The 16,882-nt window shown below is 38.3% G+C and overlaps 1 protein-coding gene and 1 non-coding gene across 2 annotated transcripts in view; one reads left to right on the top strand and one right to left on the bottom strand.

Annotated features, from left to right (window-relative positions):
* The window catches only part of PDE11A (phosphodiesterase 11A), a 431,148-nt gene that overhangs the window by 32,894 nt on the left and 381,372 nt on the right, over positions 1-16,882 (bottom strand). The window contains exons 17-19 of the mRNA XM_049773400.1: positions 16,191-16,254; positions 11,940-12,014; positions 7,192-7,275 (exon numbers count right to left, since the gene is read on the bottom strand). Of these exons, the coding sequence (XP_049629357.1) occupies positions 7,192-7,275; positions 11,940-12,014; positions 16,191-16,254 (223 nt within the window). The remainder of the gene's footprint in view (positions 1-7,191; positions 7,276-11,939; positions 12,015-16,190; positions 16,255-16,882) is intronic.
* Positions 10,661-10,790, top strand: LOC126010182 (small nucleolar RNA SNORA51). The gene has a single exon (XR_007496310.1). It is a non-coding gene; the product is annotated as a small nucleolar RNA SNORA51 (small nucleolar RNA).

The following is a 16,882-nucleotide window of genomic DNA, read 5'->3' as shown; positions in this document are numbered from 1 at the left end:
TCAAAATTGGGTACAAGATTAGACTCAATTGGAAATGTTGAGCTGTTTTCAAAATTCTTTGGTACGAACAAAACATTATTTGAAATAGTATCTTAATCCTCTTTTCTAGCTGATTATTTTCTATAGTCTTTACACTTTCAGGTATGTTTTTAAATAGTTCCTTCCTTTTTTCCAAATAGCCTATTTGTAATTGCACCAGGTAAAATGTATTTTCCAAACAAATCTTTCAACTTAATACATCTAATACCCTGCCTGTTGCAAAGACCTATTGTCAACTGAATAAAGAGTCACTAACTACTTGTGTCTGTTCTTGTCAAGGAGAGACTTTCTCTGGCTAGCCCTTGTCCTTTTCAAATCCTTTGGCATGATCTGTGAAATATATACTTCAAAATAAAGACTCAGTTTGGGATGAGCTAAAAATCTGATTCTGTATTGAATGAAAACAAAACCCCTCTGTAACACACAGAAGATGTCTCATTACAGTCTAGGTACACTGAGGTTTGATTATGTGAGAATGAAAATAAAGGGGAAACTTGCCTTACTTGTGCACGGAGCAGCTCAGTGTGAAACTGAGACATCAGGTTTTCTGTTTATCCCTAAGGCTGGTACCACAGTGACTTCATAGTTTGATGGGTATTTTTTTCCCCTTCCTTCTTTCTTCCTTTCTAATTTTTTTTCCCTCCAAAGATGTTGAGCAGCAGGCTAATGGATCCCCAGCAGGGTGCAAAGACAGCAGAAAACATGGAAATCAGATGTCAATGTATTCCTGCGAGATACCCTGCTAGGACAGAGCTAACTAACCAGGGCTTAAGGCTCCTCTTGGGGAACACGCTTTGATGGTTCCCTGCCCACTCCTGGCTTCCTATATGCTTCCTGATTAAAATGCTGTCACAGATAAATCATGGCTCCTGCCTGGTAGGATCATTTTCTTTTCTTTTTTTTTCCCTATCGTTCTCTTTTTTTATTTAAAGAAAAGTTTAGATCCATAAGATTCAAAAGATAAGCAAGGTCTAGAGAATTGTAAACTCACATATCAACTCAGGTTTACAAATATGTTATAACTCCTTTTGATCTAATTATCTGTGGATAAGGATGACTTTCTGTAGATTCTTACCCTAGCCTCTGTTTTACTTATATTGGTGGGGGGGGGTCTTGGTCACACCCATCCTTTCTAAGGGTTTACTCCTGACCTTATTGTGGAACCATAGGGGGTCCCAGGAATTGAACCTGGATAGGCCACACTCAACGCAATTGCCCCACCATGATTGTACTATCTCTCTGGCCCCTTATTATATACTTTCTATCACCAGACAATTCTGAGTTTTCTTAGATAACTTACTTATAAAACAATTTACTTAGATAACTTACTAATAAAATAGATTTCGCCTCAGAACCTTATCATTTTTAAGTAACAAAGTTTCTCTAAATTACATTAAAAAATCCTAATTGTTATCACTCCTTTAAAAAAGCATACTTGTCATATATGATTTATATGAAAGAGAAGAAAAATATAATATCTTAAATCTCTTTGTTTTCTACCAGACATTATTTTGTGTTTTATTTTCTTTGTTTTCCTACTATTTCCAACATGAGTAGATTTTGTTGGAGAGGAAACATACATATTTTCCTTTAACACCAGCACACTTGCCTGGAACTTGCAGCTGTCTTGGCTTAAGTGTTACAGTATTAAACACAATGGGCAGCCTACATGCAATAGTGTACATGATATGGGTTCCCACTAAAATACTCTAAAGGAATCCCTTTGGGCCTTGAGAAGTCACAAAATCTTTCCCTAATCCTTAGAAGAGGGAACACATCCAATTGGAAAACATGTGCAAAGTACTTGATTTTGATATTTAATGAGTGCAACCAGTTGAAAACCAGGATGTAAATAAAGACAAATTAGTCATTAAAAGTCAATGAAGTCAAAATGCTGCCTGAAAGGCCTCTTTAAATCACCTGCCCAGCTGTCTCTGGCTCCTCTGCCACCATGTACAAAGCAACTTCCAACCCTGACTGTCTTGGGAATTTGCACCATTTCTGAATTCTATCCCACAAGACTCCTCCAGTCAAGTTCTTTCCATAAGTAACCCGAGGCACTAAGAAGGGTTCATGCCACATCGGAGGCAGAATCCTGGCCATTAAAAGGTCAGTTTTTGTTTCATGTATCTTTTATCCTTTTGCCCTATTCAGTGCTGATTTACAAGTCCACACTGAATTTTTCTGCTATCCAATCAGGTCATGTCATTTTAGTCACATGCTTTCCCTTGGACTTTGTCTTTCAAATGCCTCAATATTATGATAGCAAATTCTAAAAATCCCACCCTGGTCCTTTAGCCACTACCCAAATACCAGAAGAGTTCTTTGTCTTAGCCCTACTGTCCCATTAGAGGTCTTCCTTGCTTGATGACTGATTGCCTTCAGGGCTTGTGTTTGCCGAGTGACTGAACCCATTTTTGTGAGAGCACTGGCAGTTAATTTCAGATTACCGAGTAAAAACTCAGTTGCATGAAAAGGAATAAAGTAGGATCCCTCAGAGCAGTACTTAGGATCACTTCACAAAATTTCAAGTTGAGGGCTCTTTGAAAAACTGGTTTCAAAGAAATTTTAACTTAAATAAAAAGGGGAGTACTGAAGAATTGGCACAAGGGGTAAGGCGCTTGTGTTGCACAAAGCCAATCCCACGTCAATCTTTGTTATCCCATGTTCCTGAGCTAGGAATAGGTCCTAATAACTTCTGGATAAAAAATGAGATGTGATGGCAAATTCATAAGAGTATAGTTTTGGGTCATAGAGATAGTACATTGGGTAAAGTGCTTACCTTACATATGATCAACCCCATTTTGAATCCCTGTATTGAGCCCAGAGCACTGCCAGGAGTCACATTTGAGCACAGTCAGGAAGAGGCTTAAATTTCCAGGTTTGACTCCAAATGCACTCCCCCCAAAGGAAGGGGGATCTAAAATAATTTTTTTTTAACTGAGAAGATAAAGCAGAATATAAGGACACAGACTTGTACAAACAACTTCTTCCACATTCCTCTTTGCAGGTCATGCCTCACCCAGTTTAATAACAAGAAAGAATAATAGAAGAAATAATAGCAGAGGCTGTAGAGTACTAGAAAGATCACTATGCTGAACCAGGGCACAGATGAGAGGAATATAAAACTAATCTGGTGGGAAACTCATTTAACCTTGTCACATACTAATGTTTAAAATTTATTTTGAATCGTCATAAGATACAGTTACAAAGTAACTGTTTGAATTAACATGACTTTCAGTTATACAATGTCCAGTTGCCCATCCCTTCACCAGTGCACACTTCTTGCCATCAATGTCCCCAGTTTTCTTCCCACCCTTTTCCCACCTTCCCCTTGCTTGCCTCTATGGCAGACATTTTTTTCTCTATCTCTGTCTTTCTCTGTCTCTCTCTCCATTCACTTTTTACCCTTTAAACACTGGTTTGCAATGTGGTTACTGAAAGGCTATCATGCATATCAGTTTACCTTATTTAGCACCTAGTTCTTGTCTAGAGTGTTCATTTCCAACAATCATTGTCATGATGGTCCCTTTTCTGATCTAACTGCACTCTTTGGCTCTTTGTGGCAAGCTTCCTACTATGGACCAGTCCTCCTGGTCCTCATCTCTATTTTCTTTTGGTGTTATTATGATATTATTTTTATAAACCATAATGAGTGTATTTATTCTGTGTCTATCCCTATCCCTCTGACTCATTTTGTTTAGCATAATATTCTTCACATCCATCCATGTATAAGTAAATTTCAAGACGTCATTTTTTAATAGCTGCACAGTATTCTATTGTGTAGCTGTACCACAGTTTCTTTATCCACTCCTCTGTTCTCAGACACTTAGGCTTTTTCCAGATTCTGGCTATTGTGAATCGTGCTTCAATGAACATAAGTGTTCAGAGAGCTTTTCTGCACTGTTTTTGGGCCCTCATAATATACCTCAGTTATACCAAAATTGGTATAACTGGCTCATAATGGAAGCTTATTTTCTATTTTTTTGGTGGAATTTCCATATTGTTTTCCCAAAAGGCTAGAACAGTCTACATTCCCACCAGCAGTGAATGAGAGTCCCTTTCTTCCTGCAATCATACCAGCACTGGTTGTTCTTGTTTTGCTTGAAGTGTGTCAGTCTCTATAGTATGAGATAATATCTCATTGTAGTTTTGATTTGCATCTCCCTGATGATTAATGATGGAGAAGATTTTTTGTTTGTTTGTTTTTGGGTCACGCCCGGTGGCATTCAGGAGTTACTCCTGGCTCTGTGCTCAGAAGTCACTCTTGTCAGGCTTGGGGGATCAGATAGGATGTTGGGATTTGAACCAGGGTTCGTCTTGTGTTGGCCGAGTGCAAGGCAAATGCCTTATCACTGTGCTATTGCTCTGGCCCCATGATGTAGAACATTTTTTTCCGTGGTTTTTGGGTCACACCTGGCAGTGCTCAGGGGTTGTCCCTGGCTCCATGCTCAGAAATTGCTCCTGGCAGCCACGGGGGACCGTATGGAATGCTGGGATTCGAACCGATGACCTCCTGCATGAAAGACAAACGCCTTACCTTCATGCTATCTCTCTGGCCCTGATGTAGAACATTTTTATATGCCTTTGGCCATCTGTATTTCTTCTTTGGGTAAATGTCTGTTCATCTCCTCGCCATTTGGGGAGTTAGATTGTTTTTATTCAGCTCTATGTTTACCATATGTCTTAGATATTAGCCCCTTATCAGATAGGTATTGGGTGAATAGTTTCTTTCATTTTGTGGGAGGTCTTTTTTATTCTGCTCCTCATGTTTTTTGAGGTGTCACACATTAATTTCCTGTGAATGAAAGCAGTACCCCCCCTACTCACCAATGAGCAGTAAACCAAATGGACATGAAAAGATCAAAACTGGTAGATCATTTCAATATTGATCTTTACATGGGAATGGAACAACAGTACACCAGGGAGGGCTCTTGCCTTGCACATGGCTGACCTGGGTTCCTCTGAGCACAGCCAAGAGTGAATCCTTAGTGCAGAGCCAAGAACCATCCTTAAGCACTGCTGTGCTGTGCCCCATCAATTGCTCCTTACATTCTGGAAACTGCTATTTTCTAGCTTACATTCAAGTAAGTCAAATTACTGGGAGATTTCTAAGTATTTAATTAGAAATACAGATAGGCACAAGTGAATTAATAACTAAGCAGTTAAATTAACATAGAATATCACTATGGTTTCCCCTTCCCCACCAGCACTTACTATTCTTAATCATGAAAAATTGCACAGACTTTGGCTCATTCTAAAATAGCTTTGCAAACCCAGTGCTAAAATGGTATCAGCAACTCCTCATCTCAAAACATATCATTCTCTGAGGTTTTATAAAAAAAAAAAAAAAAGACATTTATTAGTTTCAAAAAAACCGAATTCTTATTCTATGTATTTCTTACCTGTGCCCAAGAAACTACATAACATAAAGAATAATTCAGTATGAGCAGTCAGGGTCAGCTTAACAAAAGAAGGTGTACCTGACCCAATATGTTTTGTGCATGAGACCTAGTTTAGTCAGTGAGTAGGTAGTAAAGATGGCAGGAGCGGGCAGGAAGACAAGAAAAGGGTGGATCCTTTCACAATAAAGGATTTCTCATAGAGGTAGTACAATAGGTAACCCACTTGCCTTGTATACAGTTGAATCTGGTTCAAATTCCTAGCACCATACTTGGTCCTCATGAGTTCCACCAGGAGTGATGCTAGGACTGGGGCTAGCATAGAGCTAGGAGTAAGCCCTTACTACAAGCTGAATGTAGCCCCAAACAAAAGATAAAAAATCAAAACATCCCTCCCCAATACCCTGGACTTTCATCACTTCATTGAGAAAAGGTTTTGTTTCATTCACAACAATAATAATTTATTTTAGATTATGGTTGAAAACTTTGACATTATGATATTATATATTTAGTAGAGAACATAAACCAAAGAATGTATTTACTTTTATTTATTGTCATCAAAAACAATGTTTGCTTTTTAAAGGGAAAATCTTGTATTTTTTCTTAGAGTAATGTTATGGGGCTCAGCAGTTCCTCAGAAAGCCAAACACCAAGTGTTAGATAAGCCTGCGACTTAATGGTTGTGAGATCCTTAAAAAACAATAGTGTGTTTTTAATGACCTTGCACAGAGTGAGGAACCGAAGCAGTCATGTTTGCCCTGCATGTGTTTCTCCCTTTGAAGTTGAGAAAGCTGTTCGGGCTGATTGAGCTAGGTGGGAGGTAAGGAACACATCAGGTTTTATGCATGAAAGCAAAGACTTAGGAGTAGAATTAAAAGCCAATGTACACTAAGCTGTAGTGTTAACTGATGCCAGCCCTAATCCATTCTCAGAAAGAGGAGCATGAACATTCAAAGCCCCAGATATTTGCATCCTTGCCAGAAGCAGGGCTGGAACACCAGGCATAATTGGAAAGCAAGAGCCTCTTTTTTAATACATGCATGGAGAGGTAGATTTTTTTGAAAACTTTTTTAGTTTTGGGGCTATACCACATGATGCTCAAGACTTACTCCTGGTTCTGACTGAGTGCAGGGATCAATTCCTGAGATATTTTAGGATCATATCTGTTGTACTATAGGAAGATGCAGAATTTTTTACGTGGAAAAAATTTTATAACTTCTCATGGCACACACGATGGGATCAGAGCAAAAAATCCTATTTCATGGGCCCCTCATGCCTCACGCAATGAAAATAAATAAAGTCTTTTTTCTGGTCAAATGTTGGGAGAAATTCAACATCAATTAAGGTTATTAACCTTTTCCTTTTATTGCTATTCATTTTTATTTTTCTTTAAAACCTTCTAGGAGCCTTCACTATTGGACTGTTCCTGGGAGGCCCAAAGATATTGACCCTGAGAACTCTCTTTGAAGAGATGTCTTTTAGGCATGAATGGAACCTTGTGTAGCACAATCTGGGAAGTAGATGAAAGTGTTGTGGCCCATGGGGAACAAGTCTGGCAGCAAGAGAGAACCCAGATCTCTAGCCTTCTACAACCAATTCTTCCAGGACAGGGTCTGATGTCGACAACCGGAGCTCCTAGCTACGTACATACTCTGGAATGTTCTACTAAGTCGAACACTTGGAAAAGGATAGAAATTCTTACCCCTGTTCTGCTCATCTGGGACCAGCATCCCCTCCCAAATCAGATTACCTGATACAAGGGCATGCAGATACTATCGATCCACTCCAGTTGCAAGCGAGGCAATTCATCTTTTCGGTTCCGATCAAAAATAGCCTGGAATGGGGGAGGAGAATCCGCTTTATTCCGCTGGAGTATCTCACAGGTGCTTTATCAAATACCATGTCACAGGAACTCCATTTTTACTAACTGAACGCTTCTCAAATCACAATCAATTCTTCCTTGTACTTTCTTCCTTTTATGTATGATGAAAAAGAAAGTATTTTCACCTCTTTTTATGAGATGTGTAAGTGAATTTATTTGACCTTTATTGCATGCAACTCCTTGGGCGAAGAATCTGTCTTCAGATATAGGTGATTGCTACTAAATCAAGTCATGAGGTCACTGGGAATTGGGTCTAAGTCAAAGGGAAGTAGGGAGAGGATTTTACTGCTACAAAAATAGAGCAGGGTTTTATTTTTGCAGTTGAAGAGAATGGAATAGAATGGAATCAACTAGGAAAGATTGTTAACTATTTTACTCTATTTTTTAACTATTTTATTTTATTCTGGTTTATTTAAAATAGAAATTCCTTATATCATTTTTTCAGGTTGGGGAGTTGGATCAGCAATTCAGAATGTATTTCAATAAAGATTCTGTCATTGGCAAATTCCTGAGTTTATATCTAGCAGCACAAGAATATTGGTGAAAGAAACCTTCACCACCTTCAGTCTTTAGGTAAAATCAACAATCTTTATGCTATTCTAAGAGTTAGAAAATTTAGGTCTATTTCTTGAAAAAAGTTATAAAATGGGAAACTATACATTAATATTGAATTGTTTTGTTTTGTTTTTGGGCCACACCAGTCTGTGCTCAGAGCTTACTTCTGGTGAGACTTGATAAACCATATCGGATGTGAGGAATCAAACTCAGATTGGTCACATGCAAGGTGAATGCTTTAACCATTGTACTACCTCTATGGTCTTTGTAATTGGATTCTAAAAGGGTTTGCTTTGTTTTGTGAACAACACTGCCCATTGAAATCTAGGAAAAGTATTTCATTCTTAGAGAAGAACTAGGTTGAAGAAGCCACAGATTCTAAACTGCCATTTTGGTATATTCTCTTCATAAAATGGGACAACTATGTTATCTTGGCATCAATATATAAAAGACAATTCCCTTTGGTGGAGAGAAGTTGAAAAATCCTCCATCCTTAAGACTTAGAAAGGAGTGTGGGAGTATGTGAGGGCAGAAATCACTAGCTGCCAAGGTTCACAAGAAGACAGGCTACATGTTTTAGTTGCAATGATTGAAGGGAGTCACACACTTCAACTGTGATGCTCACACACACCTGTCTGTGTCCCAGAAATCATGCTCTTTGGCATGGTGCTGGGAGTCCCAGATAGCACTTGGTACATGGAGGTGGCACTGCACTTGGTACATGGAGGTGACATAAAGGATTGACCCTAAAGCCTCTCTCTTGCAAGGCCAATTCTCTTTGATGCTGAGCTACCCCATAAATTAATTTTTTAAGGAGGTAAAAAGACTATGAGTATAGATATGTAGGCAAAAGAAATTTGGCTTATTGTCAGAGCAGAGCTGCCAGAGATGGGCCCACAGCTGCTAGTGTCTGCAGGGGCCTTGCAGGCAAGACTCTGACAAAATATCATAATCCTTTGTATTAGAGAAGTCCAGGGGCCTATGATAAACCTCTAGGTCAGGAGAGAGAGAAAGTTTGAGGAATGGGTTTGGGACCAGGTTAAGGTCAAATTGAGGGCTAGATAAAAGGAACAGGTATACAGTTTAAAGGGAATAAATAGTCCAAAAGGTTTCAACCAAAGGTAGTTAAAGATCTGTCCAAATCAAGGGAAAAAAGCCATAGCAAGGAATAGAAACAGTTCAATTCAATTGCTGCTTCAACAGTCTCTTTGAACTGCCAATACCTCTCCACCACAACTCATCTCCAGTGGGGGGTTTTATAGACTCAGCCAGCTAATCATAGTTATGGTATTACTTAACAAGCAGACCCCTTTTATGGTGCTGGACTGATGATGGAGTAATACAGTGATGTAGGACAAGACCTCCCCTTTCTTCTTGTAATTAAAAGTTTTTAGTGTAGGTAGTTCCAGGTAGGTCAAATCCAACTGGGACAATATAGTGATATAGGACAAGAGGTTATACTAGGTTTTGCATGGCTATTAGTATTAAAACCTTGTATCTTTGTTTTATTATATATATATATACATATTTATGTTTTGTTTTTAGGTTATATCCAGCTATGCTCAGGCTTATTCCTGGCTCTGTGGTCAGGGGATCACTCCTTGTGGGGCTTAGAGAATCATATGGAGTATGAGGAGTTAGTAGGCTGTGTGCAAGATAAGTGCTTAAACCCCATACTATCTCACTGGCCCCCAATTTTATATGTTAAAAACATTTAAATTTTATAGCCAAATTTGGCAGAGGCAAAAACAAAAAAAAATAAAGATATGCTTTAAAAGTAGTATATGCAGATATTGCTGAGGAAACTATATCAATTGGTGAATGTTTTAACCTACATAGACTTCTGACCTCGTAGGTAAGAAACAGGTTAAGAATAGTCTAAATGAGTAAGGCAGTGAGTTATGACTTAAATAGATAAAATTTTTAAGCTGAATTTATTCTGCTGCTTTTTCTTTTTTAAATGTCAGCAAAGAAAGGTAACTGAAAAGCTACAGATTTTATAAATACCTCTAAGTGTACAAAACTTTTTATTTTGTTTTGGGATTACACCTTGTGATGCTGCGGGTTACTGCTGGCTCAGCACTCAAGAATTACTCCTGGTGGGTTAGGGGACCTTATAGGATGCCAGGAATAGAACCTGGATGGCCACATGCAAGGCAAATGAGGAGCCTACCTGCTAGATCTCTCTAATCTCATAGACTTTCCTGACTTTCGATATGTTCTGGGCCTCACTGAGATCTGCTGAACTTTCAAATACTTTGAATAACAGGCTTTTTAAATAACTTGAACAATTTTGAGTTATTGTGTCATAAGTTTTGTGGTATAATTTGTTAAGAATACAAAGGGTCTGAGAAGACACCCCAATGAGCAGAAGCATCTACTTTGCATTCAGAAGGCCTAGGTTTAGTTCTCAGCTCCATGTGGTTGTCTAAGCAATCACCAGCAGCTATTTTCAAGTGCTGAGATAGATGTAACCTCTGAACATCACTAATTATGATCCAAAAATAGGGTCTGGGAGATTGCTCAGTGTGTGCTGGGACCCAAGTTTGAACTCTCTCTCCCCATGCCTCCACATGTAATCTTAGTGCCTTGAGAATCTTTGGTATGTCCCTGGTAGCCTAATCACTGACCTGTCTGGCCCAGTTGGCCAAGCATTACCCGGCATGGCTTCTAGGGTGCTCTAAGCACTTCTTGAGAGTCTTCCTTAAGAAACAAACAAACACCAATGGTGAAGGATTTTTTTATATATATATTAAAAAAAGAAAAAAAAAAGAAAAGATAAGGCCTCCCAATTCTTACCATAGGCTGTGTTCTTTACCTGACTGTATAGAAAGAGGAGGTACAATAAATGCACCCATATATACCTCACACAGGCCCTTTGCCTGGTCTGTATTGTGAATTGGGGAACAAAAAAAAATAAAAATAATAATTTAAAAAAAGAAAGAAACAAACAAACAAGGGCCGGATAGCACAGCAGTAGGGCATTTGCCTTGCACGCAGCTGACCTAGGATGGACGGTGGTTCGAATCCCCGTATCCCTCAATATCCCCTGTGTCTGCCAGGAGCGATTTCTGAGCACCTGAGCACCAATGGGTGTGGCCCCCAAAACAAACAAACAAAAACAAAACAAAAGAAACAAACAAAACAAAGAAATTGCCTGCTCTGAGGGTGGTGATTAAGGCAGTCTTGACTTTTGTATCATGGTGAATAAAAATAGCATCATCTAACCTTGCAGGAAATTCTCAAGAAATAATTGAATGAATGAATCCAAAACAAGTAGCATTTTAATCAGTAGAACCTAGTTACAGAGGAGAAAATTTTTCATTTTGTAAACCAAAGCACAGAGGGTTGAAATGATTTGCTTTGGGGATTTTGGAAAGCTTGAAATTGGAAAATAAAATCTAAAATATTCATTATTTATTGCAACTATTTAGCTCTTTAAGACTGAAAAGCTTGCTTTTAGATATTTTTTCCCTGTATTTCTATTTCAAAGTAGCCTTCGGCCACATCAAAATGGCAGTATTCAGCTCTGAGTTATTCTCCCTTGCTTTCTCCATTCACTGCAGATGCTCAGGAAAGACTTGCTAAGTAGCTCAGTACTTTTAATCAGAAACCTGAGAATATGAGTGGTTAGCACTTAATGAAAGTTCTAAGCTTTCATGAGGATATCCTTAAATCCATCCTTTGCCATTTTCAAATTATGTGTTGGAGTTATTTTTGAAAATGTTGTTTAGGAGGGTCAGGTTCTGTTTTGAGTCTGTGGATGTGTGAGGCCCAGGTTGTGGTTCCTGTTAGACCCAGTTTACTTAGGGTGTGACCTCCAGCTCCAGAACAAAAACAAGTATAAATTCAGGTTAAAGAAAGGACTTACAGGGCCCAGAGAGATAGCACAGCGGTGTTTGTCATGCAAGCAGCCGATCCAGGACCTAAGGAGGTTGGTTCAAGTCCCGGTGTCCCATATGGTCCCCCGTGCCTGCCAGGAGCTATTTCTGAGCAGATAGCCAGGAGTAACCCCTGAGAACCGCCGGGTGTGGCCCAAAAAAAGGACTTAAAGGACTTACAGAAGGAGTGAGTTTGAGTTCTGATCTTTCCCGATCTCCTTGCTCGAAGAACTCACTGGTTACAAGTTCAGCCACCTGAAACATTTTTCATTGTAGTTATGTGTCACTTACAACAAGACTGATATTTTAGTTATAGTATTTGTGAAGACCATAATTCAGTCAATCATTGAAGAGTTTATGATGAAGGGCATTAGCTTTTGTTTGTATTGGAAGTTATTACAAAAGATAATCAATAAAGAAAATATTTTCTCGATCAAGATAAATTATGCAATGTACTTGTAAATGATCTAGCATAGAATAACTTTCATATTTGAGATGAAGCATTCAAGTGACACCTTTAAAACTGGAACTGTACTAACTTGGAAAATATGCAAATTATAATTCATATCAAGTATTATTTTTATATGATAATAATAATTTTAACTCTTACACATTTCTATATAAGTCTAATTTGATGCAGACTTTTACCTTATATAGTTTCATTTTGCCATCACAAAACCCCTTAACTGTCTGTTCCTACCAATTTTCTTTTCTTCTCTGGAAGGAGAGATTTGGGAAACACCACTATTTGCTGATGCAACAATCAGGTCACAAGCAGGACAAATGCTGAATTCACTGGTTAAATCAACATTTCTGTCATGACTTGGTCCTTCAGACTGTCTGAATCAGATGCAGGCTATTAGAATCCATAGAGATTTATTGGAGCTTCTAGCTGGTATAAGTAAGTAGCATGGCTCTTTCAGAGATATGCTGTAATTGATGTCCTGTGTTTCCTCAGTTTTTCATCCATTTGTTTGAGTGATCAAATTGATTGATTGAATGATCAAATGATCAGCAGTTACTGATTATAGTCAAGCTAGAGATTTTATTTTCCTCTCCAATTCTTGTGCTTAGGATCGCTTATGGAAAGTGAGTTGTGTAACAGGTAAGAATCCAACAGACAATTTCTACAACACCAAGGGGTACATATAGGAAATGTCTGAGATGAAGCTGCTGGATTTAAGAAATAGCGGGAGAAAAAGGAATAAAATAAAATCCCAGAAAACTTGTTGCTAAAAATATTTGAATCTGAAAACTAGCTTTTATTCTATTCTAGGCTCTTATAAAAAAGTCCTTTAGTGAGGACTCTCATTTTGCTGAAACGTGTATAATTGAATTAATTTAATTATATCACTATTTTTTTTCATGTTTCTGGGGTATTTGTTTATTTAGATCATACCCTGGGTGCTTAGGGTTTACTCCTGGCTCTCAGATTAGGGATGACTTCTGGTGGGCTAAGGCGACTGTTTTGGGTTCCCATGATGTTCTCTGAGTCAGTTGCATGCAAGACAGATGACCTATATACTGTACTATCTCTAGCTCCTGTTTTCTGCTTTTTTATTTTATTTTTGGGCCACACCCTGTGATACTCAAGGGTTACTTCTGGCTATGCACTCAGAAATTGCTCCTGGCTTGGGGGACCGTTTTTTTTTTTTCTTTTCTTTTTTGGTTTTTGGGCCACACCCGGTGGTGCTCAGGGGTTACTCCTGGCTATCTGCTCAGAAATAGCTCCTGGCAGGCACGGGGGACCATATGGGACACGGGGATTTGAACCAACCACCTTAGGTCCTGGTTCGATTGGTTGCAAGGCAAACACTCATGTGCTATCTCTCTGGCCCCAAAGTATTTGTGAGGGACCTTTTTAAGCCACACAAATCCTTCCCAATTACTCTGCCTTATGGAACTTCAAAATGTCACTTTAACATAAAAACTAATGTTACTAATAAACTGCCCATTTATATGATTGAACTATGAGGTGAGAATAAATATTGGAAGCAAGGTATTGCTCTAAGAAAAAGTAAAGGAAAGAGGGAAGGAGAGAGTAAGAATGAGGAGTAACAGGATAAAAAAAGGAAGGTCTAAAATACATGGCTATGAATATAGAAATGTGTTATAAGCATGATAATCTATGTTACACAGACGAAAATTACTTGTGAAATTCTCTCTGAAATAAAGCAAATAATATATTTAAATGTATACTGGAGCTGCAGAAATAAAGTAGCAGGTGCTTGCTTTGCATTAGCTGACTCAGGTTTGATCCTTGGCACCACATATGGACCCCTGAACACTGCCAGAAGTAAGCCCTGAGCTTACTCCAAACAAAAATACCAAACCCAAATATTAGGAGAGGACTTTGGAGAACAAAATGTTAGTAAACAAGTTTGGGTTTCCATTCTTTGTGTTCTGCTAGGTATGAAAAGTGATCAAGAAAAGAATTAGTTTGGTTTCTAACCAAAAATGAAAGGGAGTAGGTAAAGTCACAAATTCAAGATCTTATAGGAATGAAAGATAAAGCTGCTTTCTTAACTCAAAACTATAAAACTAAAAGGAGGTTTGTTTTCCAGGACACAGTCTTAAAACAAGAATCAAACTAAATGTATAACCAGCAAATACACTGTTAAAATTTTGCAGTAAGCTATCATCTCAGTTGGACTGTTTCCAAAAACAATTATGTACACGGTTGTTTCATTTGGTGCCTGTTAGATCCCAAATACTAGAAATTAGATCATGATAGAGAAGAAAGAGAGGAAGAAGTATTATACTATATTTCTTGTTCATAATGATTGTAAGCAAATAAATAAATTAATGTATAAATAATTGAATGTGTCAACTAGACACAACTGTCAACTAGAAATCACTAGACTCAAAAAAGTTAATTGTTGAAGAATTTTGGTACCAAATAGCACAACTGTGTGATTACTGTAGGTCTTTAATTTGTATCCTGGCTGGATACAGGCTATGAACCACCCAGATATCTTGGACTGTGTCCTTGAAACCATAACTGATGGAACATTTGGATCATTTTAGGTGGGGGGGGGGGGCAGCTACACCCAGCAGTGCTCAGGGGTTACTGCTGGGCCTGCACTCAGAAATTACTCCTGGCAGGCTCAGGGGACCATATGAAATGCAAGGAATTGAACCTGATCAGCCATGTGCAAGGCAAATGCCCTATCTTCGTTTTTGAGAGATATTTGTTTTGCTTGCAAGAATAAAAGTGAGTAAAAGTGAATAAAAGTGAATTACATTTTTTCCCATCATTTTGAAACTGTCAGTCATGCATTCATGGCTTACTTTTGTCTTTTCAGTTTCTATGTACATGGAAGGATTATACTTAGTGGTTGGGTAGATTCTTGTGACAAGTTCTAAGCAGTGAATTTGCTGTGTGAATAGTTTGTGGTGCTGTATTTAATATCACCTCCTCTTCTCAATGTGTGATTCTCTGAATCTCTCCTGTATAATAACAAATGGATTGGATTTATGGCCCCACTTGGAGAATCTAGATGGCTGCTGCTGCTATTGCTTTTAATGATGGTTCTTAGACCCCTTTTCCTTCTAAGCTATTATTAACTGGGGCCCAAAAATCAAGATCTGGTATCTGCATTTTCATTCTTCAGGCAACTCTAATCATTGTTTTACCTCAAAAGGGGTCTTGAGAATTTAATGTGGTAATACATACAAAATACTCATTTTTAATATTAGTTATTTAGTGAACAATATTAACATTTTTATGAATGATAATTAATTATTAAACATTAATTATTTTATAAGACTGCATCAAATTTTTTTAAAACATTGAATCTTAAGATGCCATGTTATTTAGAGTCCACAGTATGCCTAATAGGTGGCTCATAAAACTTGAAAAACTAGTAATCTCCAATTATCAGTAATCAGGATCTGAAATTATATAGTCAGAGAACTGAAAACAATTTCTTACTCTGTAACAAACATTTTATGGCAATGAAACTAGATGGGTAGAAAGGCATAATTTTTGGAACAAATTAAATAGGCTACTGCACACTTTGGTCAAAAAGTCCTTTGATCTCAAATTGTCTTAAAGAAAGAAAACCATTTCCTTTTACTTCCATGTTTTGTATGTGTCTTACCTTAAGATAAGACAGATTTTTGTAGTATGAAATTCCAGACCTTGGGCTAAAACTTCATCACCTATTTTAAACCACTGTTTTGAAAGTGGTACTGTAAGGAAAGATCAGTATTATTTAAATTTAGTGAGCTAAAAAAACCTTAGCATCAGAAAAAAACAACTCAATGGGGCAATAATGGCATGGAAGCCTCCTGCTATTTTTAACACCATGTAAATACTGATGCAAAGTGACTAAAGTTTCAGAGCCTGGTAGCAGGGGGGCTCTGGGAATATTGTCCCCCACTCCCCAATCCCTCCTTGGTTGAGCCCTGCCATTAATCACTACTTGCCTGTCTGGAGATCTCCCACGGTTTGGTCACGGCTCCAAGGTCACAGGCTGTCATTAACATTGATCTGAAAAACAGAGCCGAACAAAATCCTGAATCATCTATTGTTGCATTCCTAAACAAACCCCAGATACATACATAAATAAAAGTTCTACAAGGGAACTCTGTGCAAGTCCCCGTAGTGAGCACCTATGTTATGTGGCTGTACAGTTTAGGAAGACAAAGCTGGCTCAGACCCTTGGTGGCCCTTTTGTTTTGTCTGTAGCAGCTAAAGGAAGGCAATTTCCAGGGAGACTCACGCTACTAACATGTTATCTGGTTACAATCCCATCTTCTGATCTTCATGAAGAAGAGGCATACATGAGCTTCTTCACATCTGGGCCCAGGAAGAATGAAAGCTGCTTTTTGACGGGTCAGATTTCCATGGGGGTTACTAGAATTCCGACTAACCCAAGGAGCTAAAAATAAAAATCAAAGTGTAGATTGCTTTGGTGCTTGCTTCTTAATTCGATGAGGTTAGAAGGAAAACAACGAACCACTCTTCCAAATCTACTTGCTCTGTACTAAAACCTGCCATAGGTGATGAAAAGGAACGAAAGTTCCAAGTAGGGCAAGCAGGGCTAGGCTAGCTTCAGGAGAAGGAAGTGGTGTGGCATTAGAGGTCAGAGGTCAGTATTTCCAGCCCTACAGGATTG

The sequence above is a fragment of the Suncus etruscus genome, chromosome 5, assembly GCF_024139225.1.
Source record: "Suncus etruscus isolate mSunEtr1 chromosome 5, mSunEtr1.pri.cur, whole genome shotgun sequence".
Lineage (NCBI taxonomy): Eukaryota > Metazoa > Chordata > Mammalia > Eulipotyphla > Soricidae > Suncus > Suncus etruscus.
Note: the sequence above shows the minus strand (reverse complement) of the source record. Positions and strands in the feature narration are given on the sequence as shown.